Source organism: Heterodontus francisci, chromosome 3 (genome assembly GCF_036365525.1).
Source record: "Heterodontus francisci isolate sHetFra1 chromosome 3, sHetFra1.hap1, whole genome shotgun sequence".
Lineage (NCBI taxonomy): Eukaryota > Metazoa > Chordata > Chondrichthyes > Heterodontiformes > Heterodontidae > Heterodontus > Heterodontus francisci.
Genome location: NC_090373.1, coordinates 205,853,749 through 205,877,570, shown reverse-complemented (window position 1 = coordinate 205,877,570; position 23,822 = coordinate 205,853,749). Strand labels below are relative to the sequence as shown.

Below are 23,822 nucleotides of genomic sequence, written 5' to 3'. Positions count from 1 at the left end.
GGTGGGATTCGGACCCATGTCCCCAGTGTAGTAGCCTGGGTCTCTGGGTTCCTAGTCCAGTTACATTCCCACTACGCCACCGCCTCCCCTATTACTGCAGTCACATAGGCCTGCAGGGTGGAATGCCCAAGCGGTTCATGTATTGGACTAAGTCCCAGATTGGTGCATGCCCCCCGCAAGGGTTTGAATTTCTGGGAGACCGCTATCAGTGCTTGCTTATCTTCATTCAATTTTGCTGTCTTTGCTCTTTCTTTCTCCCTGTATCCTCCAAAGCTTCCCTCTTTTAACTCAGCATATTCCTCTAAATGATACCAGTCACCTTATTCTAGATACTGTGAGAACAAGGTCTAAATATGTAACTCCACAAGACATAATGTCATTAGACATTTTAAAATTGGAATGAGGAATGATTTGCATTAAATATTGTGATATATCTCCATTTTTCAATAAAAAGAGTTTTGATAAAAACTTTGTACAAACATTGAAGCAGCTAATTTCCTGTTGAAAGAAATCACTAACCAACCACTTCTTCTATCCTCATTTTCCAGCATTTCATTAATTTGGAGAACAATCTTTTTTCTTCAGCAAAGTACATTTTCTAATTGACAAAAAGTCAAAAAATCAGACATTTTTCCATCTGAAGTTAGGAAAATCTATTTACAATTTTAAAAAATCTTCTCCCCTCAGTATTAATTGAAGAAATGATTTGCACAGCCACAGCCTCCAGGACATGAATAATAAATGCACAATACTTAATGGTGAGGAGGTGGTAATTCTGGTGATGCTAAACCCTAGATTGCACATAATGTTTCTGTTAATGCACTACAGGATTGTCTAGAACACAAACTGCCCAGAGGTATGAATAGTTACTGCTCTGTAGGTTCAAAAACTGTTGAAGGATCGGATGTATTTGGAAGGCCCAATAGCATAGCATTGTCTTTGCTTCAGCTGTCTGGTAAATAATATTGGGGGCAGAGGGAGTGACAGGGACATAAGTTGTAGAAACTAGCAGGGTGTGCTATTCATTAGATTTCAATTGAATAAATTAGTTCTTGACTATAAAGCATTCTTTCTAGGTATGGCACGGAAACAACACATCTAATGACAAATAAAAACTATACAGCAGTCATCTACACTGTTACTGCATGAATCAATCAAATTCTCAAAACCTGCATTCACACCAACCCCCCCCGGCCACAAGAGTTTGTAATGCTAGAGTTCTTTCAGTTCCAGTTCTCCACTGCTGTGCTGCATCATTCCTGACTCAGCAAAGTTATTGTTAGTTTTCATGGTTTTATTGTGGAATCTAGCTGCTGGAGTTTCCATTGTATTCTTTGTAGTGACTGTGTCACCAATGAATCTTTTTATGCTGGACACCAGTTATCTGTATATCTGTCCCAGAGTGGATTTGATAGAACACAGAACTCCCTCAATGTTGCCTTGTACCATCAAACTTCAAAAGAGCACCTGGACTGCACTAGAGTTCCGTGAACATTACCCCACATTCGCAACCTTGCACCTTGTCTGAACAAACTTACTCGACAGTGCTTTTTCACCTCTTTTTCTTGTGTGTAACAGCATTTGTTCCCATTCCTCCAGATTAAAAAAGCTGAGCTGGACAGGAAGACCCTTGACTGGGAAATTGTGGAGCTAACAAACAAATTGCTGGATTCAAAAACTGCTATCAACAAGCTGGAGGAGTTAAACGTAAGTCTAGCAGCTTCTGCTGGGGGATGGTTTTAATCTCCACAAACAGGCACATTTTCGTCTAGAAGGACAAGGGCAGCAGATGTATGGGAACACCACCACCTGCAAATTCTCCTCCAAGTCACACACCATCCTGACTTGGAACTATATCACCGTTCCTTCACTGTCGCTGGGTCAAAATCCTGGAACTCCCTTCCTAACAGCACTGTGGGTGTATCTACCCCACATGGACTGCAGCGGTTCAAGAAGGCAGCTCACCACCACCTTCTCAAGGGCAATTAGGGATGGGTAATAAATGCTGTCCTAGCCAGCGACTCCCACATAGCGTGAAAGAATAACAAAAAGTGTCAGAATGATGTGTGACTTGGAGGGGAACTTGCAGGTGGTGGTGTTCCCATGTATCTGCTGCCCTTGTCCTTCTAGTTGGTAAAGGTCATGGGTTTGGAAGATGCTGTCGAAGGAGCCTTGGTGAGTTGCTTCAGTGCATCTTTTCGTTGGTACAATTCCAATGCAACAGTGCTGCTCTCATTTCGGTATGTGCCAATGTGCTTTACAGAGTGATATCAAGCAAGAGACAGGAAAGGAAAAGAAAAACACATTCTTGTTTGAAGAATAGGGAGGCTTTAAGTGATGGGGATGGAGGTGACAATGCAATGGTTCCAAGGGAAGGTGTTCCAGCAGCAGCATTGTGGCTGAAGGAATAACCTCCAGTAGAAGAGTGAAAAGCAAGAAGTGGGCTTGTATAGTGGAAATGGAGTGTATATCAGAGGGATGGCGGGGATTGCAGAGATTGGAAGAGGCAAGCTGAGGAAGAACTGTAAATTCGTGAGCACGGGAAGCTCACAGAGCTTGTTTAAAAACAGCAATGATGGCGATGCTGGTCTTGTGAACATCCCGAGATGTTCTGGGGAAGTTGTGGGTTATGAAGGGTGAAATCAGGAAGAAATCAAACTGAGAGATGATGAACATGTCAATTTAGTCTCAGCTGTAGTGGTGGAGGTGGGTAAAAGAAATCATCCTTATAACTAATTAGATATATAAAGTAGATAAACCACCAGACCCAGACGAAATGTATGTTAGGCTGTTAAGGGAAGCAAGAGAAGAAATAGTGGAGGCTCTGACCATCATTTTCCAATCCTCTCTGGCTACAGGTGTAGTGCCAGAGGACTGGAGGATAGCTAACGTTTTACCATTGTTTTGAAAGGGTGGAAGGGATAGACTGAGTAATTATAGACCAGTCAGTGGTGGGCAAATTATTGGAAAAAGTTAGAAGGACCAGTATAAATTATTTCGAAAAGCACAGATTCATCAAGGCCAGTCAGTATGGGTTTCCTGAGGGAAGATTGTGTCTGACGATCTTGATTGAATTTTCTGAGGAGTTCACAAGGAGGGTCAATGAGAGTAACATGCTTGACGTAGTCTACATGGATTTGAGCAAGGCTTTTGATAAGGTCCCATATGACAGACTGGCCAGGAAAGTAAAAGCCCATGGATCCAAGGGAGCATGGCATGTTAGATCCAAACTTGGCTCAGTGCCAGGCAGCACTGTTGTTTTCATAACTGGAAAGCTGTATTCAGTGAGGTTCTGTCCCTCTTAGTGATAGATTGCTTACTATTCATGATATATATCCATGATTTAGAGAGCATGATTCAGAAGTTTCAGATGATACAAAAAATTGGTTGTGGGTTGAGAGTAGCAAGAGGCAGGGTGGGGAAGGAGAGCGGTGAGAGGCAGGGTGGGGGAGAAGAGCGGTGAGAGGCAGGGTGTTGGAGATGGTCATTGTCTGGCACTTGTGTGGCGTGAATGTTAGTTGCCACTTATCAGTCCAAGCCTGGATATCGTCCAGGTCCTGCTGCATTTCGACACCGACTGTCTCTGAGGAGTCATGAATGGTACTGAACATTGTGCAATCCTCAGCAAACATCTCCACTTCTGACCTTATGATTGAAGGAAGGTCATTGATGAAGCAGCTGATGATGGTTGGGCCTAGGACACTAGCCTGAGGAACTCCTGCAGTGATGTCCTGGAGCTCAGATGATTGACCTCCAACAACCACAACCATCTTCCTTTGCGTTAGGTATGACTCCAACCATCAGAGAGTTTTCCCCCTGAGTCCCATTGACTCCAGTTTTGCTAGGGCTCCTTGATGCCGTACTCAGTCAAATGCTGCCTTGATGTCAAGGGCAGTCACTCTCACCTCACCTCTGGAGTTCAGCTCTTTTGTCCATGTTTGGACCAAGGCTGTAATGAGGTCAGGCGCTGAGTGACTCTGACGGAACCCAAACTGAGGGTCAGTTAGAAGGTTATTGCTGAGCAAGTGCCGCTTGATAGCACTGTCGACAATTCCTTCCATCATTTTACTGATGATTGAGAGTAGACTGATGGGGCGGTAATTGGCCGGATTGGATTTGTCCTGAACTTTTGTATGCAGGATATATCTGAGCAATTTTCCAGTGTTGTATCTGTACTGGAACAGCTTAACTAGGGGCACAGCTAGTTCTGGAACACAAGATTTCCATCTTACAGCTGGGATGTTGTCAGGGCCCATAACCTTTGCAGATAATTTAAACTAATTTTGTATCGGTCTTCACGGTGGAAGACACTATAAACATTCCACAGATATCAGATAAGCAAGGAGCTAATGGGAGGAAAGATCTTGTAACAGTCTCTATCACGAGGGACAAAGTATATAACAAAATAATGGGACTAAAGGCAGACAAGTCGCCAGGACCTGATGGCCTACATCCAAGGGTTTTAATGGAAGTGGCTGCAGAGATAGTGGAGGCATTGGTGGAAATATTCTAGAAGTCACTGGATTCTGGGAGGGTCCCAGTGGATTGGAGAACTGCTAATGTGACATCCCTGATTAAGAAGGGAGGGAGACAAAAAGCAGGAAACTATAGGCCAGTCAGCCTAACGTCAGTTGTTGGGAAAATGCGAGAGTTCATTATTAAGGAAGAAATAGCAGGACATTTAGAAAGGCTTAACGCAATCAAACAGAGTCAACATGGTTTTGTGAAATCATGTTTGACAAATTTGCTAGAGTTCTTTGAGGATATAACAAACAGAGTTGATAAAGGGGAACTGGTAGATGTAGTGTATTTAGATTTCCAGAAGGCATTCGATAGGGTGCCACATAAAAGATTATTGCACAAGATAGGAGCTCAGGGTATTGAGGGTAATATATTAGCATGGATTGAGGATTGGCTAACACACAGAAGACAGAGAGTCAGGATTAATGGGTCTTTTTCAGGTTGGAAAGACGCAACTAGTGGAGTGCCACAAGGATCAGTCATAGAGAGATACAGCACCAAAACAGGCCCTTCGTCCCACTGAGTCCGCACCGACCATCAACCACCCATTTATACTAATCCTATATTAATCCCATTTCCCTCTCCCATCCCCACCTTCCCTCGATTCTCCTACCACCTACTAGAGGCAATTTACAATAGCCAATTTACCTATCAACCCGCAAGTCTTTGGGAGGAAACCGAAGCACCCGGAGGAAACCCGTGCAGTCACAGAGAGAACTTGCAAACTCCCCACAGGCAGTACCCAGAACCGAACCTGGGTCGCTGGAGCTGTGAGGCTGCGGTACTAGCCACTGTGCCACCCTTAAAGGCCTAGGGTCTCAATTATTTACTATCTATATTAATGAATTGCAGGAGGGTGGGCTGAATGTAATATATCCAAATTTGCTAATGATACAAAAATAGGTCGGAAGGCATGTTGTGATGAGGACATAGGAATCTGCAAGGGGATATAGATAGATTGAGTGAGTGGGCAAAAACTTGGCAGATGGAGTTTAATGTAGGAAGGTGAGAGGTCATGCACTTTGTTAGGAAGAATAAAAAGGCAGACTATTATTTAAATGGAGACAGACTACAAAAAAGAGCAGCACAGAGGGATCTGGGTGTTCTTGTGCAGGAAACACAAAACATTAGCATGCAGGTGCAGCAAGTAATTAAGAAAGCAAATGGAATTCTGGCCTTTATTGCTGGGGGGTTGGAGTTTAAAAATAGGGAAGTCTTGTTACAACTGGACAGGGTGTTGGTGAGACTGCACCTGGAGTACTGTGTACAGTTTTGGTCCCCGTATTTAAGAAAGGATATACTGGCATTGAAGGCAGTTCAAAAGAGATTCACTAGGCTGATTCCTGGGATGAAGAGGTTGACTTATCAAGAATGTCTTAACAGGTTAGGCCTTTACTCATTAGAGTTTAGAAGAATGAGTGGTGATCTTATTGAAACGTACATGATTCTGAGGGGGTTCGACAGGGTAGATGTTGAGAAGATGTTTCCACTAGTGGGGGAATCTCGAACTAGGGGACATAGTTACAGAATAAGGGGACACTCATTTAAAACTGAGATGCAAAGGAACTTCTTCTCTCAGAGGGTAGTGAATGTCTGGAATTCTTTACGCCAGAGAGTTGTGGAGGCTAAATCATTAAAGGTATTTAAAGAGGAAGTAGATTTTTGAAATATCAGGTAGTTGAGGGCTATGAGGAGCTGGCACGAAAGAGGAGTTGAGGTCTGGGGCAGATCAGCCTTGATCTTATTGAATGGCGGGACAGGCTTGAGGGGCCAAATGGCCTACTCCTGCTTCTATTTCTTATGTTCTTATCCAGTACCTTCTGTTAGTTTCTAATGAGTTCTGTTAATGAATGTTAAATACCGAGTAATTGAAGGTAATAGGGTGATCAGTGTTGGCCTTTGATTAGTTAATTGGACTCAGATTTATATATAAAGAACAGGGAGCCAGCACTGGCTGGGTGTTTCTCGGAGTGAAGAAGTAAGCTCAGTGGCAAGCATTAAACAGTCTCCACCAAAGCATCCTCGTCTCAGTCTCTTCATCACAAACAGGCTTGGAAGTTTCTGAAACATTGGGAGCAGAGGATGGTTGCCTGAAAGTGGTGATTGGAGACTAAGACTTGTTTTCAGACAGGAGATGAGAATTGGAGTTTTTATTTGAGAAAGCTGTATTTGATGTTTTATTTTGAAGAAAGATGACTGAAACCAGGTGGAAGGTGTCAGGATATGATTTTCCACCGCTGTTTTGTGAAGCCAAACCTTATGATCAATGGAAGAATGAAGTTGATCTATGGACACGGGTTACGTCTTTACCAAAGAGGAAGCAAGGAATGGCCCTTGCACTTTCACTTCACGCCAGAAGCAATATGAGAGGCAGTGTTCTCAGAGCTGGAGGCTAATCATTTGGACAATCTCTTAAAATAAGAACGTAAGAACTAAGAGCAGGAGTAGGCAATTCAGCCCTTCAAGCCTGCTCCGCCATTCAGTACAATCATGGCTGATCTCATCTCGGCCTCAACTCCACTTTCCTGCCCGTTCTCAAAGAACAAAGAACAGTACAGCACAGGAACAGGCCATTCAGCCCTCCAAGCCTGCGCCGATCTTGATGCCTGCTTAAACTAAAACCTTCTGCACTTCCAGGGACCGTATCCCTCTATTCCCATCCTATTCATGTATTTGTCAAGATGTCTCTTAAACGTCACTATCGTACCTGCTTCCACCACCTCCCCCGGCAGCAAGTTCCAGGCACTCACCACCCTCTGTGTAAAGAACTTGCCTCGCACATCCCCTCTAAACTTTGCCCCTCGCACCTTAAACCTATGTCCCCTAGTAACTGACTCTTCCACCCTGGGAAAAAGCTTCTGACTATCCACTCTGTCCTTGCCGCTTATAACTTTGTAAACCTCTATCATGTCGCCCCTCCACCTCCGTCGTTCCAGTGAAAACAATCCGAGTTTATCCAACCTCTCCTCACAGCTAATGCCCTCCAGACCAGGCAACATCCTGGCAAACCACTTCTGTACCCTCTCCAAAGCCTCTACGTCCTTCTGGTAGTGTGGCGATCAGAATTGCACACAATATTCGAAGTGTGGCCTAACTAAAGTTCTGTACAACTGCAGCATGACTTGCCTATTTTTATACTCCATGCCCCGACCGATGAAGGCAAGCATGCCGTATGCCTTCTCGACTACCTTATCCACCTGCGTTGCCACTTTCAGTGACCTGTGGACCTGTACGCCCAGATCTCTCTGCCTGTCAATACTCCTAAGGGTTCTGCCATTTACTGTATACTTCCCAACTGCATTAGACCTTCCAAAATGCATTACCTCACATTTGTCCGAATTAAACTCCATCTGCCATTTCTCCACCCAAGTCTCCAACCGATCTATATCCTGCTGTATCTTCTGACAATCCTCATCACTGTCCGCAACTCCACCAACCTTTGTGTCGTCCGCAAACTTACTAATCAGACCAGCTACATTTTCCTCCAAATCGTTTATATATACTACAAACAGCAAAGGTCCCAGCACTGATCCCTGCGGAACGCCACTAGTCACAGCCCTCCATTCAGAAAAGAACCCTTCCACTGCTACCCTCTGTCTTCTATGACCGAGCCGGTTCTGTATCCATCTTGCCAGCTCCCCTCTGATCCCATGTGACTTCACCTTTTGTATCAGTCTGCCATGAGGGACCTTGTCAAAGGCTTTACTGAAGTCCATATAGATAACATCCACTGCCCTTCCTTCATCAATCATCTTCGTCACTTCCTCAAAAAACTCAATCAAATTAGTGAGACACGACCTCCCCTTCACAAAACCATGCGGCCTCTCGCTAATAAGTCCATTTGTTTCCAAGTGGGAGTAAATCCTGTCCCGAAGAATCCTCTCTAATAATTTCTCTACCACTGACGTAAGGCTCACTGGCCTATAATTTCCTGGATTATCCTTGCTACCCTTCTTAAACAAAGGAACAACATTGGCTATTCTCCAGTCCTCTGGGACCTCACCTGTAGCCAATGAGGATGCAAAGATTTCTGTCAAGGCCCCAGCAATTTCTTCCCTTGCCTCCCTCAGTATTCTGGGGTAGATCCCATCAGGCCCTGGGGACTTATCTACCTTAATGCATTGCAAGACACCCAACATCTCCTCCTTTTTGATAATGAGATGACTGAGACTATCTACACTCCCTTCCCTAGGCTCACCATCCACCAAGTCCTTCTCCTTGGTGAATACTGATGCAAAGTACTCATTTAGCACCTCGCCCATTTTCTCTGGCTCCACACATAGATTCCCTTCTCAGTCCTTGAGTGGGCCAACCCTTTCCCTGGTTACCCTCTTGCTCTTTATATATGTATAAAAAGCCTTGGGATTTTCCTTAATCCTGTTTGCCAATGACTTCTCATAACCCCTTTTAGCCCTCCTGACTCCTTGCTTAAGTTCCTTCCTACTGTCTTTATATTCCTCAAGGGATTCGTCTGTTCCTAGCCTTCCAGCCCTTACGAATGCTTCCTTTTTCTTTTTGACAAGGCTCACAATATCCCGCGTTATCCAAGGTTCCCGAAACGTGCCAAACTTATCTTTGTTCCACACAGGAACATGTTGGTCCTGGATTCTAATCAACTGACATTTGAAAGACTCCCACATGTCAGATGTTGATTTACCCTCGAACAGCCGCCCCCAATCTAAATTCTTCAGTTCCTGCCTAATATTCTTATAATTAGCCTTCCCCCAATTTAGCACCTTCACCCGAGGACTACTCTTATCCTTATCCACAAGTACCTTAAAACTTATGGAATTGTGGTCACTGTTCCCAAATTGCTCCCCGACTGAAACCGACCACTTGGCCGGGCTCATTCCCCAATACCAGGTCCAGTACGGTCCCATCCCTAGTTGGACTATCTACATATTGTTTCAAGAAGCCCTCCTGGATGCTCCTTACAAATTCTGCCCCATCCAAGCCCCTAGCACTAAGTGAGTCCCAGTCAATATAGGGGAAGTTAAAATCACCCACCACTACAACCATCTTTCCAAAATCTGTCTACATATCTGCCCCTCTATCTCCCGCTGGCTGTTGGGAGGCCTGTAGTAAACCCCCAACATCGTGACTGCACCCTTCCTATTCCTGAGCTCCACCCATATTGCCTCTCTGAGGTGTCCTCCCGCAGTACAGCTGTGATATTCTCCTTCACCAGTAATGCAACTCCCCTACCCCTTTTACATCCTCCTCTATCCTGCCTGAAGCTTCTAAATCCTGGAACATTTAGCTGCCAATCCTGTCCTTCCCTCAACCAAGTCTTTGTAATAGCAATAACATCATATTTCCAAATACTAATCCAAGCTCTAAGTTCATCTGCCTTACCTGTTATACTTCTTGCATTGAAACAAATGCACTTCAGACCACCAGTCCCGCTGTGCTCAGCAACATCTCCCTGCCTGCTCTTCCTCTTAGTCTTACTGGCCTTATTTACTCGTTCCCCTTCATTTATTTCACTTGCTGTCCTACTGCTCTGGTTCCCACCCCACTGCCACACTAGTTTAAACCCTCCCAAGTGACGCTAGCAAATCTCACAGCCAGGATATTTGTGTCCCTCCAGTTTCGATGCAACCCGTCCTTCTTGTACAGGTCCCACCTGTCCCTGAAGAGATCCCAATGGTCCAGATATCTGAAACCCTCCTTTCTACACCAGCTGTTCAGCCATGTGTTTCGCTGCACTATCTTCCTATTTCTAGCCTCACTGGCACGTGGCACAGGGAGTAATCCCGAGATTACAACCCTGGAGGTCCTGTCTTTTAACTTTCTACCTAACTCCCGAAACTCCCCCTGCAGGACCTCATCACTCTTCCTGCCTATGTCATTGGTATCGATGTGTACCACAACCTCTGGCTGTTCACCCTTCCCCTTCAGAATGCCCCCTGTCCGTTCAGAGACATCCTTGACCCTGGCACCAGGGAGGCAACATACCATCCTGGAGCCTCTTTCACGTCCACAGAAGCGCCTATCTGTGCCCCTGACTATAGAGTCCCCTATAACTATTGCTTTTCTGTGCTTTGTCCCTCCCTGCTGAACAACAGTGACAGCCGTGGTGCCACTGCTCTGGCTGCTGTTTTCCCCTGATAGGCCATCCCCCCCAATAGTATCCAAAACGGTATACTTGTTAGAGAGGGAGATAGCCACAGGGGATTCCTGCACTGACTGCCTGCCCCTTCTAGCGGTCACCCATCTATCTGCCTGCACCTTGGGTGTAACCACTTCTCTAAAACTCCTGTCTATGACGCTTTCTGCCACCTGCATGCTCCTAAATGCATCCAGTTGCTGCTCCAACCGATCCATGCGGTCTGTGAGGAGCTGCAACTGGGTACACTTCCTGCAGATGTAGTTGTCCGGAACGCTGGAAGCGTCACGGACTTCCCACATCTCACAGGTGAAGCACTTCACCCCTCTAACTGACATTTCTATCACTAATTAATTAATTAATATAAAATAAATAAATACTTATTAAATCCTTACTAAATTGTTATAATTAACTATATAGTCTCTAGTGCTAGATTCCTACTATAAATATTAAATGTTAAGTAAATACAGTAATCTCCTCCCTCTGGTTTAGTTACTCTACTTATTAATTTGTTAATTAGGGTTTTAATCAATTTTTACCAATGTTTTATGTTCAAATTCAGTTCAAATTTCCTACCAGCCAATCAGGTCACAGCTTTCCTGTGACATCACTTTTCAGTTTTTTTTTACCAGAGGTAATTTTTTTATACTTCCCGGTCCGGAACTCCGCCCTCCGTGTCTTCTCCGTGAATGTAGGCCGCGAATCCCCGAGGTAAGTTGTTTATACTTACTGGTCTGGAACTCCGCCCTCCGTGTCTTCTCCGTGAATGTAGGCCGCGAATCCCCGAGGTAAGTTGTTTATACTTACTGGTCCGGAACTCCGCCCTCCGTGTCTTCTCCGTGAATGTAGGCCGCGAATCCCCGAGGTAAGTTGTTTATACTTACTGGTCTGGAACTCCGCCCTCCGTGTCTTCTCCGTGAATGTAGGCCGCGAATCCCCGAGGTAAGTTGTTTATACTTACCGGTCTGGAACTCCGCCCTCCGTGTCTTCTCCGTGAATGTAGGCCGCGAATCCCCGAGGTAAGTTGTTTATACTTACTGGTCTGGAACTCCGCCCTCCGTGTCTTCTCCGTGAATGTAGGCCGCGAATCCCCGAGGTAAGTTGTTTATACTTACTGGTCTGGAACTCCGCCCTCCGTGTCTTCTCCGTGAATGTAGGCCGCGAATCCCCGAGGTAAGTTGTTTATACTTACTGGTCTGGAACTCCGCCCTCCGTGTCTTCTCCGTGAATGTAGGCCGCGAATCCCCGAGGTAAGTTGTTTATACTTACTGGTCTGGAACTCCGCCCTCCGTGTCTTCTCCGTGAATGTAGGCCGCGAATCCCCGAGGTAAGTTGTTTATACTTACTGGTCTGGAACTCCGCCCTCCGTGTCTTCTCCGTGAATGTAGGCCGCGAATCCCCGAGGTAAGTTGTTTATACTTACTGGTCTGGAACTCCGCCCTCCGTGTCTTCTCCGTGAATGTAGGCCGCGAATCCCCGAGGTAAGTTGTTTATACTTACCGGTCCGGAACTCCGCCCTCCGTGTCTTCTCCGTGAATGTAGGCCGCGAATCCCCGAGGTAAGTTGTTTATACTTACCGGTCCGGAACTCCGACATCCGAGTCTTCTCCGTGAATGTAGGCCGCGAATCCCCGAGGTAAGTTGTTTATACTTACCGGTCTGGAACTCCGCCCTCCGTGTCTTCTCCGTGAATGTAGGCCGCGAATCCCCGAGGTAAGTTGTTTATACTTGCTGGTCTGGAACTCCGCCCTCCGTGTCTTCTCCGTGAATGTAGGCCGCGAATCCCCGAGGTAAGTTGTTTATACTTACTGGTCTGGAACTCCGCCCTCCGTGTCTTCTCCGTGAATGTAGGCCGCGAATCCCCGAGGTAAGTTGTTTATACTTACTGGTCTGGAACTCCGCCCTCCGTGTCTTCTCCGTGAATGTAGGCCGCGAATCCCCGAGGTAAGTTGTTTATACTTACCGGTCCGGAACTCCGCCCTCCGTGTCTTCTCCGTGAATGTAGGCCGCGAATCCCCGAGGTAAGTTGTTTATACTTACTGGTCCGGAACTCCGCCCTCCGTGTCTTCTCCGTGAATGTAGGCCGCGAATCCCCGAGGTAAGTTGTTTATACTTGCTGGTCTGGAACTCCGCCCTCCGTGTCTTCTCCGTGAATGTAGGCCGCGAATCCCCGAGGTAAGTTGTTTATACTTACTGGTCTGGAACTCCGCCCTCCGTGTCTTCTCCGTGAATGTAGGCCGCGAATCCCCGAGGTAAGTTGTTTATACTTACTGGTCTGGAACTCCGCCCTCCGTGTCTTCTCCGTGAATGTAGGCCGCGAATCCCCGAGGTAAGTTGTTTATACTTACCGGTCCGGAACTCCGCCCTCCGTGTCTTCTCCGTGAATGTAGGCCGCGAATCCCCGAGGTAAGTTGTTTATACTTACTGGTCTGGAACTCCGCCCTCCGTGTCTTCTCCGTGAATGTAGGCCGCGAATCCCCGAGGTAAGTTGTTTATACTTCCCGGTCCGGAACTCCGCCCTCCGTGTCTTCTCCGTGAATGTAGGCCGCGAATCCCCGAGGTAAGTTGTTTATACTTCCCGGTCCGGAACTCCACCCTCCGTGTCTTCCCCGTGAATGTAGGCCGCGAATCCCCGAGGTAAGTTGTTTATACTTACCGGTCCGGAACTCCGCCCTCCGTGTCTTCCCCGTGAATGTAGGCCGCGAATCCCCGAGGTAAGTTGCTTATACTTACCGGTCCGGAACTCCGCCCTCCGAGTCTTCCCCGTGAATGTAGGCCGCGAATCCCCGAGGTAAGTTGTTTATACTTCCCGGTCCGGAGCTCCGCCCTCCGAGTCTTCCCCGTGAATGTAGGCCGCGAATCCCCGAGGTAAGTTGTTTATACTTCCCGGTCCGGAACTCCGCCCTCCGTGTCTTCTCCGTGAATGTAGGCCGCGAATCCCCGAGGTAAGTTGTTTATACTTACTGGTCTGGAACTCCGCCCTCCGTGTCTTCCCCGTGAATGTAGGCCGCGAATCCCCGAGGTAAGTTGTTTATACTTACTGGTCTGGAACTCCGCCCTCCGTGTCTTCTCCGTGAATGTAGGCCGCGAATCCCCGAGGTAAGTTGTTTATACTTACTGGTCTGGAACTCCGCCCTCCGTGTCTTCTCCGTGAATGTAGGCCGCGAATCCCCGAGGTAAGTTGTTTATACTTACTGGTCTGGAACTCCGCCCTCCGTGTCTTCCCCGTGAATGTAGGCCGCGAATCCCCGAGGTAAGTTGTTTATACTTACTGGTCTGGAACTCCGCCCTCCGTGTCTTCCCCGTGAATGTAGGCCGCGAATCCCCGAGGTAAGTTGCTTATACTTACCGGTCCGGAACTCCGCCCTCCGAGTCTTCCCCGTGAATGTAGGCCGCGAATCCCCGAGGTAAGTTGTTTATACTTCCCGGTCCGGAGCTCCGCCCTCCGAGTCTTCCCCGTGAATGTAGGCCGCGAATCCCCGAGGTAAGTTGTTTATACTTCCCGGTCCGGAACTCCGCCCTCCGTGTCTTCTCCGTGAATGTAGGCCGCGAATCCCCGAGGTAAGTTGTTTATACTTACTGGTCTGGAACTCCGCCCTCCGTGTCTTCCCCGTGAATGTAGGCCGCGAATCCCCGAGGTAAGTTGTTTATACTTACTGGTCTGGAACTCCGCCCTCCGTGTCTTCTCCGTGAATGTAGGCCGCGAATCCCCGAGGTAAGTTGTTTATACTTACTGGTCTGGAACTCCGCCCTCCGTGTCTTCTCCGTGAATGTAGGCCGCGAATCCCCGAGGTAAGTTGTTTATACTTACTGGTCTGGAACTCCGCCCTCCGTGTCTTCCCCGTGAATGTAGGCCGCGAATCCCCGAGGTAAGTTGTTTATACTTACTGGTCTGGAACTCCGCCCTCCGTGTCTTCTCCGTGAATGTAGGCCGCGAATCCCCGAGGTAAGTTGTTTATACTTACTGGTCTGGAACTCCGCCCTCCGTGTCTTCCCCGTGAATGTAGGCCGCGAATCCCCGAGGTAAGTTGTTTATACTTCCCGGTCCGGAACTCCGCCCTCCGTGTCTTCCCCGTGAATGTAGGCCGCGAATCCCCGAGGTAAGTTGTTTATACTTACCGGTCCGGAACTCCGCCCTCCGTGTCTTCCCCGTGAACGTAGGCCGCGAATCCCCGAGGTAAGTTGCTTATACTTCCCGGTCCGGAACTCCGCCCTCCGTGTCTTCCCCGTGAATGTAGGCCGCGAATCCCCGAGGTAAGTTGTTTATACTTCCCGGTCCGGAACTCCGCCCTCCGTGTCTTCCCCGTGAACGTAGGCCGCGAATCCCCGAGGTAAGTTGCTTATACTTACCGGTCTGGAACTCCGCCCTCCGTGTCTTCCCCGTGAATGTAGGCCGCGAATCCCCGAGGTAAGTTGTTTATACTTGCTGGTCTGGAACTCCGCCCTCCGTGTCTTCCCCGTGAATGTAGGCCGCGAATCCCCGAGGTAAGTTGTTTATACTTACTGGTCTGGAACTCCGCCCTCCGTGTCTTCCCCGTGAATGTAGGCCGCGAATCCCCGAGGTAAGTTGTTTATACTTCCCGGTCTGGAACTCCGCCCTCCGTGTCTTCCCCGTGAATGTAGGCCGCGAATCCCCGAGGTAAGTTTTTTATACTTCCCGGTCCGGAACTCCACCCTCCGTGTCTTCCCCGTGAATGTAGGCCGCGAATCCCCAAGGTAAGTTGTTTATACTTACCGGTCCGGAACTCCGACATCCGTGTCTTCCCCGTGAATGTAGGCCGCGAATCCCCGAGGTAAGTTGTTTATACTTACCGGTCTGGAACTCCACCCTCCATGTCTTCCCCGTGAATGTAGGCCGCGAATCCCCGAGGTAAGTTGTTTATACTTACCAGTCTGGAACTCCACCCTCCGTGTCTTCCCCGTGAATGTAGGCCGCGAATCCCCGAGGTAAGTTGTTTATACTTACCGGTCCGGAACTCCGACATCCGTGTCTTCCCCGTGAATGTAGGCCGCGAATCCCCGAGGTAAGTTTTTTATACTTACCGGTCTGGAACTCCACCCTCCGTGTCTTCCCCGTGAATGTAGGCCGCGAATCCCCGAGGTAAGTTGTTTATACTTCCCGGTCTGGAACTCCACCCTCCGTGTTTTCTCCGTGAATGTAGCTCCATAACCCTTCAACCCATTACTAATTAAAATAAGAATCTATGGGTAGGATTTTTATGATAGATGACTTATTGAATGCCTATGTGGCATGGTTGGACTTTGATAAATTTAGAAAAATGGATGGTTCTTCCATAGAAGAAAATATTATAGAGTTTAATCGACTATATGCAAGGTTGCAGCGATTCTACTTGGAAATTCCTAAATCAGTGCTTGCCTTCAAATTGTTGGATTGTGCTAGGATATCGAACATGGATAGGCTCTTGGTATTAATAGACTCGTATTCAAAGAAAAAAATGCATTTTTTGATCAGATGTCTGACTCACTGAAAAAAATTTTGGGAAAACTTTCCTTTCCGGCCACCTTCATGGCGCGAATGGGCTCTTCAGCGGTGACGCTGAAGGTGGAGAATACAATGCTAGCAGGGACCCAAACGTCAGTATGAAAGGTGAATCACACAGAAAAGGAATAAGGATAGAGACCCGATTGGCAGCTATAACAGATGGCAGGAATTGGGCAATTAATGCAGAAGGATGAGTCCCAGGAATAACTAAGGTGGTCAACAGGTGTTTCCCATGTAATTCAAATTATCATTAGGCGTTGCATTGTCCAAAAAGGAATAACAGGGTTTTTGAGATGACACATGACCAGAAGGAGTCGGAAGGCGAGGATAACGCTGCTATCAATTAAAGAATTGTACTGGTCACGAGAAGCTTCAGTCCGGTAATAAGCGTAATTGCACAGTACTAGACAGTGGGTGTATGTCCACAGTATGTGGAGTCGACTGGTTAATGTGTTACATGGATTCTTCAAGTAAAGAAGACCAAAGTAAGGTTGAAGTACATGACCGTTCTACCTGTTTGAGGTTTGGGGATGACTACACATTGAAATCACTCAAAAGAGTGGCAATTCTCTGTAAAATAGCAGGGGTAAACAATTTTATTAGTACAATGTAGTATCCAGTGAAATATCTTTGCTGTTAAGTAAACCATCTGTGAAAAATGTTCGGATGAAATTGGATATGGAACATGATAAGTCTTTGGGAAATCTGTAGCTTTGCGGTTTACACAGTCGGGACATTATTGTATTCCTTTAGCGAGACCTAACATCTCTAAGCAGGATGTTAAAGAAGTATTAATGGCATCCAGGGGTAGGGATTTAAAGGAGAAAAGGCAAATTATTTCAAAACTACATCAACAGTTTGCACATCCATCTTGTCAAAGATTGAAGATTCTGTTGAAAGATGCAGGGTAATCGATGATTTCACTAAACTTATCGAGGATATCAGTGACAAATGTGATATCTGTAAAAAGAATTACAGGAGGACGTAGTGACTCGTAGTGAGTCTCCCATTAGCAAGGGACTTTAATGAAGCTGTAGTGATGGACTTGAAGGTAAGGGATAAAGACAAAAACATTTTTCTTCTACACTTTTAGTCTTAGCAACTAGATACAGTCAGTCGACAGTAGTTTATCGTAAAAACAAAAGTAGTGGTTGACATCATAATAGAAAGCTGGATAGGAACAGGACTGGGAGCACCGACAATGGAGAAGCATTTGCCAATGATGAGTTCAGGAGTATGTGTGAAAATATGAATATTGTAGCAATGCACACGGCAGCTGAAAGTCCTTTTTGTAATGAGATTTGTGAGAGAAATCATCCTGTGATTGTCAAAATGCTCTGAAAACTTTTAGCCGATCAGCCAAATTATAAATTGCGAAAAACGTGCTTCAGGTGCCTGGGAGCGACAACCCCTATCAATTTGTTTATGTCAGGAATCCGAAAATACCTTTGGTGATGTGGGATCTACCCCTGGCTTTAGAGAGGACTACAGTTAGTACAGTTGTTGCAGAACATTTGAATGCCATGCATACAGAGAGAAGAGCATTTATTAAGGCAGAGGTGTCAGAAAAAATCAGGAGAGCTTTCAAGTATCGCATCAGGCCATCAGAAAAGAATTAATACTGGAGCCATGATGGATTTAAAAAAAGAAGGGCAGAAAGAATGGAAAGGCCCTGGAAAAGTTATCGGCACCGATGGCAAAATGGTAATTTTGCAACATGGCAACCAAACCGTTGGAGTACATTCCTCATGGCTTATTGGCACTGATTATACATTGACAGAATCTGAACAAATGATGGAAACTGATGATGCACCATGTACTTCACTTACACATATAGCGGACCTTTACGAGCAACAGATTGTGGCAGATAACAGGCTAACTGAGTTTGGGCCAAGTGATAGTGCAGATCAAGATAAGGCCATTTATCCCAAAGGTCAACTACCGAAAGTTGGGACTAGAGTGAACTATATGCCAGAAGGGGCCAGTGAATGGAGGGAAGCCACCATTGTAGGAAGGGCAAGAAAGGCCACAGTGAAATACAAACATTGGCTCAATGTGGAAGACAAGGGACAGGATATCAGACCTATAGATTGGCAGAAAGAAGTGAAAATGTGGAAGGTCAGGAAACATAGTGTAAGTTTAAACAGTGGGCCTGAAGATGATCATTGTGCAAGGAAAAGGTCACAAACTTGTGAAGGGAAGTCTGGTTGTAGGAGGGACAGGTCAAGTAGTAGCTGTCCAGAAAGGGATAGGAAATCTCGTAGGGGACAAAAACAAGAAATGCTGGAATCACTCAGCAGGTCTGGCAGCATCTGTGGAAAGAGAAGCAGAGTTAACGTTTCGGGTCAGTGACCCTTCTTCGGAACTGACAAATATTAGAAAAGTCACAGATTATAAACAAGTGAGGTGGGGGTTGGGCAAGAGATAACAAAGGAGAAGGTGCAGATTGGACCAGGCCACATAGCTGACCAAAAGGTCACGGAGAACAGGCAAACAATATGTTAATGGTGTGTTGAAAGACAAAGCATTAGTACAGATTAGGTGTGAATACACTGAATATTGAACAGCAGCAAGTGCAAACCTGAAGAAAAACAACCTGAAAAAAACAGTGGGTAAGCAAACTGAACAAACTAAGATGAAATGAAATAAATGCAAAAAAAGATTGTAAAAAATGTAAAAAGGAAGAAAAAATAACTAAAAATGAAAGTAAAATGGGGGGCTGTCATGCTCTGAAATTATTGAACTCAATGTTCAGTCCGGCAGGCTGTAGTGTGCCTAATCGGTAGATGAGATGCTGTTCCTCGAGCTTGCGTTGATGTTCACTGGAACACTGCAGCAATCCCAGGACAGAGATGTGAGCATGAGAGCAGGGGGGAGTGTTGAAATGGCAAGCAACCGGAAGCTCAGGGTCCTGCTTGCGGACTGAGCGGAGATGTTCCGCAAAGCGGTCACCCAGTCTGCGCTTGGTCTCCCCAATGTAGAGGAGACCACACTGTGAGCAGCGCATACAGTATACTACATTGAAAGAAGTACAAGTAAATCGCTGCTTCACCTGAAAGGAGTGTTTGGGGCCTGGGATAGTGAGGAGAGAGGAGGTAAATGGGCAGGTATTACACCTCCTGCGATTGCAGGGGAAGGTGCCCTGGGACGGGGACGAGGTGGTGGGGGTAATGGAGGAGTGGACCAGGGGGTAATGGAGGAGTGGACCAGGGTGTCGCGGAGGGAACGATCCCTTCGGAATGCTGACAGGGGAAGGGAGGGGAAGATGCGACTGGTAGTGGCATCACGCTGGAGGTGGCGAAAATGGCGGAGGATGATCCTTTGGATATGGAGGCTGGTGGGATGAAAAGTGAGGACAAGGGGAACCCTGTCACGGTTCTGGGAGGGAGGGGAAGGAGTGAGGGTAGAGGTGCGGGGAATGGGTCAGACACGGTTGAGGGCCCTGTCAACCACAGTGGGGGGAAATCCTCGGTTGAGTAGCATCAGAGCAGATGCGTCGGAGACGGAGAAACTGGGAGAATGGAATGGAGTCCTTACAGGAGGTAGGGTGTGAAGAAGTGTAGCTGTGGGAGTCGGTGGGCTTATAATGGATATTGGTAGACAACCTATCCCCAGAGATGGAGACAGAGAAGTCGAGGAAGGGAAGGGAAGTGTCAGAGATGGACCATGTAAAGGTGAGAGAAGGGTGGAAATTGGAAGCAAAGTTGATAAAGTTTTCCAGTTTGGGGCGGGAGCAGGAAACGGCACTGATACAGTCATCAATGTACCGGAAAAAGAGTTGGGGGAGGGGGCCTGAGTAGGATTGGAACAAAGAATGCTCGACATATCCCACAAAAAGACAGGCATAACTAGGACCCATGCGGGTACCCATAGCGACACCTTTTACTTGAAGGAAGTGCATGGAGTTGAAGGAGAAGTTATTCAATGTGAGAACAAGTTCAGCCAAGAGGAGGAGGGTGGTGGTGGATGGGGACTGGTTGGGCCTCTGTTCCAGGAAGAAGCGGAGAGCCCTCAAACCATCCTGGTGGGGGATGGAGGTGTAGAGCGATTGGACGTCCATAGTGAAGAGGAGGCGGTTGGGACCAGGAAACTGGAAATTGTGAAAATGACATAGGGCGTCAGAAGAGTCACGGATGTAGGTGGGAAGAGACTGGACCAGCGGAGAAAAGATAGAGTCTAGATAGGAAGAAATAAGTTCAGTGGGGCAGGAGCAGGCTGACACAATGGGTCTGCCGGGACAGTCCCGTTTGTGGATTTTGGGAAGGAGGTAGAAGCGGGCTGTCCGGGGTTGTGGGACTATGAGGTTGGAAGCCGTAGAGGGAAGATCTCCAGAGGAGATGAGGTCAGTGACAGTCCTTTGGACGGTGGCTTGATGTTCGGTGGTGGGGTCATGGTCCAGAGGGAGGTAGGAAGAAGTGTCCGTGAGTTGGCGTTGAGCTTCTGCAAGGTAGAGGTCGGTATGCCATACAACAACAGCACCACCCTTGTCTGCAGGTTTGATGACCATGTCGAGGTTAGACCTGAGAGAACGGAGTGCTTCAAGTTCAGAGGGGGACAGGTTAGAGTGAGTGAGGGGGGCAGAGAAATTGAGACGACCAATGTCTCGCCGACAGTTTTCAATGAAGAGATCAAGAGCGGGTAAGGGGCCAGGGGGCGGAGTCCAGGTAGAGGGAGAATGCTGGAGGCGGGTGAATGGGTCTGCTGGTCGGGGGGAGGACTCCTGGTCAAAGAAGTGAGCCGGGAGGCGACGGAAGAAGAGCTCAACGTCATGCCGAGCACGAAATTCATTGAGGTGGGGGCGTAAGGGGATAAAACTGAGACCTTTGCTGAGTACAGAACGCTCAGCATCAGAGAGGGGGAGGTCAGAGGGTATAGTGAATACACGGCAAGGGGTCAGATCAGAAGGGGTGGGGTCAGAGGGAAGTGAAGCGGAAGGAGGATCTGGAGGGGCATTGGTCCCCATCAGCTGCTGGAGCTTGCGTTCCTTAACACCTGAAAGGAAGAAAAAAAGTTTTTTGTTAATGCGTCGGATGAGACGTAAGATGAGATGAAACTGCGGAGTAGAACAGATTTGAGATAAGGTGAGGCGGTGCTGCTGGAGAGAGAGGTCCAGTGTGTGCATATGGCGGCGCATAGCACTGAGTGTGGATCTCAGGATGCGGCGAGAGTAGCAGTCCGAGGAACGTTGTATTTACCTTTTACCTTGTTCACCTTCATTGCTTTCTATTTCCCTCCTGGTGTTTGATAAGGTATCTACCAAAACTCGTTTTCACAGCCACATCTCCTTCCTCAGTGACTGTCTCCGGCTCCGACTGATTCCACGTGTTTTCCAACTGCAGTTTCACCCATCATGCTTTGAAACCACCCAGGATCACAGGTATCTCCGAGAAATACAACGTTCCTCGGACTGCTACTCTCGCCGCATCCTGAGATCCACACTCAGTGCTATGCGCCGCCACATGCACACACTGGACCTCTCTCTCCAGCAGCACCGTCTCACCTTATCTCAAATCTGTTCTACTCCGCAGTTTCATCTCATCTTACGTCTCATCCGACGCGTTAACAAAAAACTTTTTTTCTTCCTTTCAGGTGTTAAGGAACGCAAGCTCCAGCAGCTGATGGGGAACAATGCCCCTCCAGATCCTCCTTCCGCTTCACTTCCCTCTGACCCCACCCCTTCTGATCTGACCCCTTGCCGTGTATTCACTATACCCTCTGACCTCCCCCTCTCTGATGCTGAGCGTTCTGTACTCAGCAAAGGTCTCAGTTTTATCCCCTTATGCCCCCACCTCAATGAATTTCGTGCTCGGCATGACGTTGAGCTCTTCTTCCGTCGCCTCCGCCTCCGGACTCACTTCTTCGACCAGGAGTCCTCCCCACGACCAGCAGACCCATTCACCCGCCTCCAGCATTCTCCCTCTACCTGGACCCCTCCCCCTGGCCTCTTACCCGCTCTTGATCTCTTCATTGAAAACTGTCAGCGAGACATTGGTCGTCTCAATTTCTCTGTCCCCCTCACTCACTCTCACCTGTCCCCCTCTGAACTTGAGGCACTCCGTTCTCTCAGGTCTAACCCCGACATGGTCATCAAACCTGCAGACAAGGGTGGTGCTGTTGTTGTATGGCGTACCAACCTCTACCTTGCAGAAGCTCAACGCCAACTCACGGACACTTCTTCCTACCTCCCTCTGGACCACGACCCCACCACCGAACATCAAGCCACCGTCCAAAGGACTGTCACTGACCTCATCTCCTCTGGAGATCTTCCCTTTACGGCTTCCAACCTCATAGTCCCACAACCCCGGACAGCCCGCTTCTACCTCCTTCCCAAAATCCACAAACGGGACTGTCCCGGCAGACCCATTGTGTCAGCCTGCTCCTGCCCCACTGAACTTATTTCTTCCTATCTAGACTCTATCTTTTCTCCGCTGGTCCAGTCTCTTCCCACCTACATCCGTGACTCTTCTGACGCCCTATGTCATTTTCACAATTTCCAGTTTCCTGGTCCCAACCGCCTCCTCTTCACTATGGACGTCCAATCGCTCTACACCGCCATCCCCCACCAGGATGGTTTGAGGGCTCTCCGCTTCTTCCTGGAACAGAGGCCCAACCAGTCCCCATCCACCACCACCCTCCTCCTCTTGGCTGAACTTGTTCTCACATTGAACAACTTCTCCTTCAACTCCATGCACTTCCTTCAAGTAAAAGGTGTCGCTATGGGTACCCGCATGGGTCCTAGTTATGCCTGTCTTTTTGTGGGATATGTCGAACATTCTTTGTTCCAGTCCTACTCAGGCCCCCTCCCCCAACTCTTTTTCCGGTACATTGATGACTGTATCGGTGCCGTTTCCTGCTCCCGCCCCGAACTAGAAAACTTTATCAACTTTGCTTCCAATTTCCACCCTTCTCTCACCTTTACATGGTCCATCTCTGACACTTCCCTTCCCTTCCTTGACTTCTCTGTCTCCATCTCTGGGGATAGGTTGTCTACCAATATCCATTATAAGCCCACTGACTCCCACAGCTACCTCGACTACACTTCTTCACACCCTACCTCCTGTAAGGACTCCATTCCATTCTCCCAGTTTCTCCGTCTCCGACGCATCTGCTCTGATGATGCTACCTTCCATGACGGTGCTTCTGATATGACCTCCTTTTTCCTCAACCGAGGATTTCCCCCCACTGTGGTTGACAGGGCCCTCAACCGTGTCCGACCCATTCCCCGCACCTCTACCCTCACCCCTTCCCCTCCCTCCCAGAACCGTGACAGGGTTCCCCTTGTCCTCACTTTTCATCCCACCAGCCTCCATATCCAAAGGATCATCCTCCGCCATTTCCGCCACCTCCAGCGTGATGCCACTACCAGTCGCATCTTCCCCTCCCTTCCCCTGTCAGCATTCCGAAGGGATCGTTCCCTCCGCGACACCCTGGTCCACTCCTCCATTACCCCCACCACCTCGTCCCCGTCCCAGGGCACCTTCCCCTGCAATCGCAGGAGGTGTAATACCTGCCCATTTACCTCCTCTCTCCTCACTATCCCAGGCCCCAAACACTCCTTTCAGGTGAAGCAGCGATTTACTTGTACTTCTTTCAATGTAGTATACTGTATGCGCTGCTCACAGTGTGGTCTCCTCTACATTGGGGAGACCAAGCGCAGACTGGGTGACCGCTTTGCGGAACATCTCCGCTC

At 47.9% G+C, this 23,822-nt stretch overlaps 1 protein-coding gene across 6 annotated transcripts in view; it reads left to right on the top strand.

Annotated features, from left to right (window-relative positions):
• Positions 1-23,822, top strand: part of tjap1 (tight junction associated protein 1 (peripheral)) — a 593,272-nt gene that overhangs the window by 472,477 nt on the left and 96,973 nt on the right. For 5 of the 6 annotated variants that reach the window (XM_068028184.1, XM_068028169.1, XM_068028167.1 and 2 more), the window contains exon 7: positions 1,600-1,707. The exons of the other annotated variant lie outside the window; for it this stretch is intronic. In XM_068028184.1, the coding sequence (XP_067884285.1) occupies positions 1,600-1,707 (108 nt within the window). The remainder of the gene's footprint in view (positions 1-1,599; positions 1,708-23,822) is intronic. 6 annotated transcript variants of the gene reach the window in all.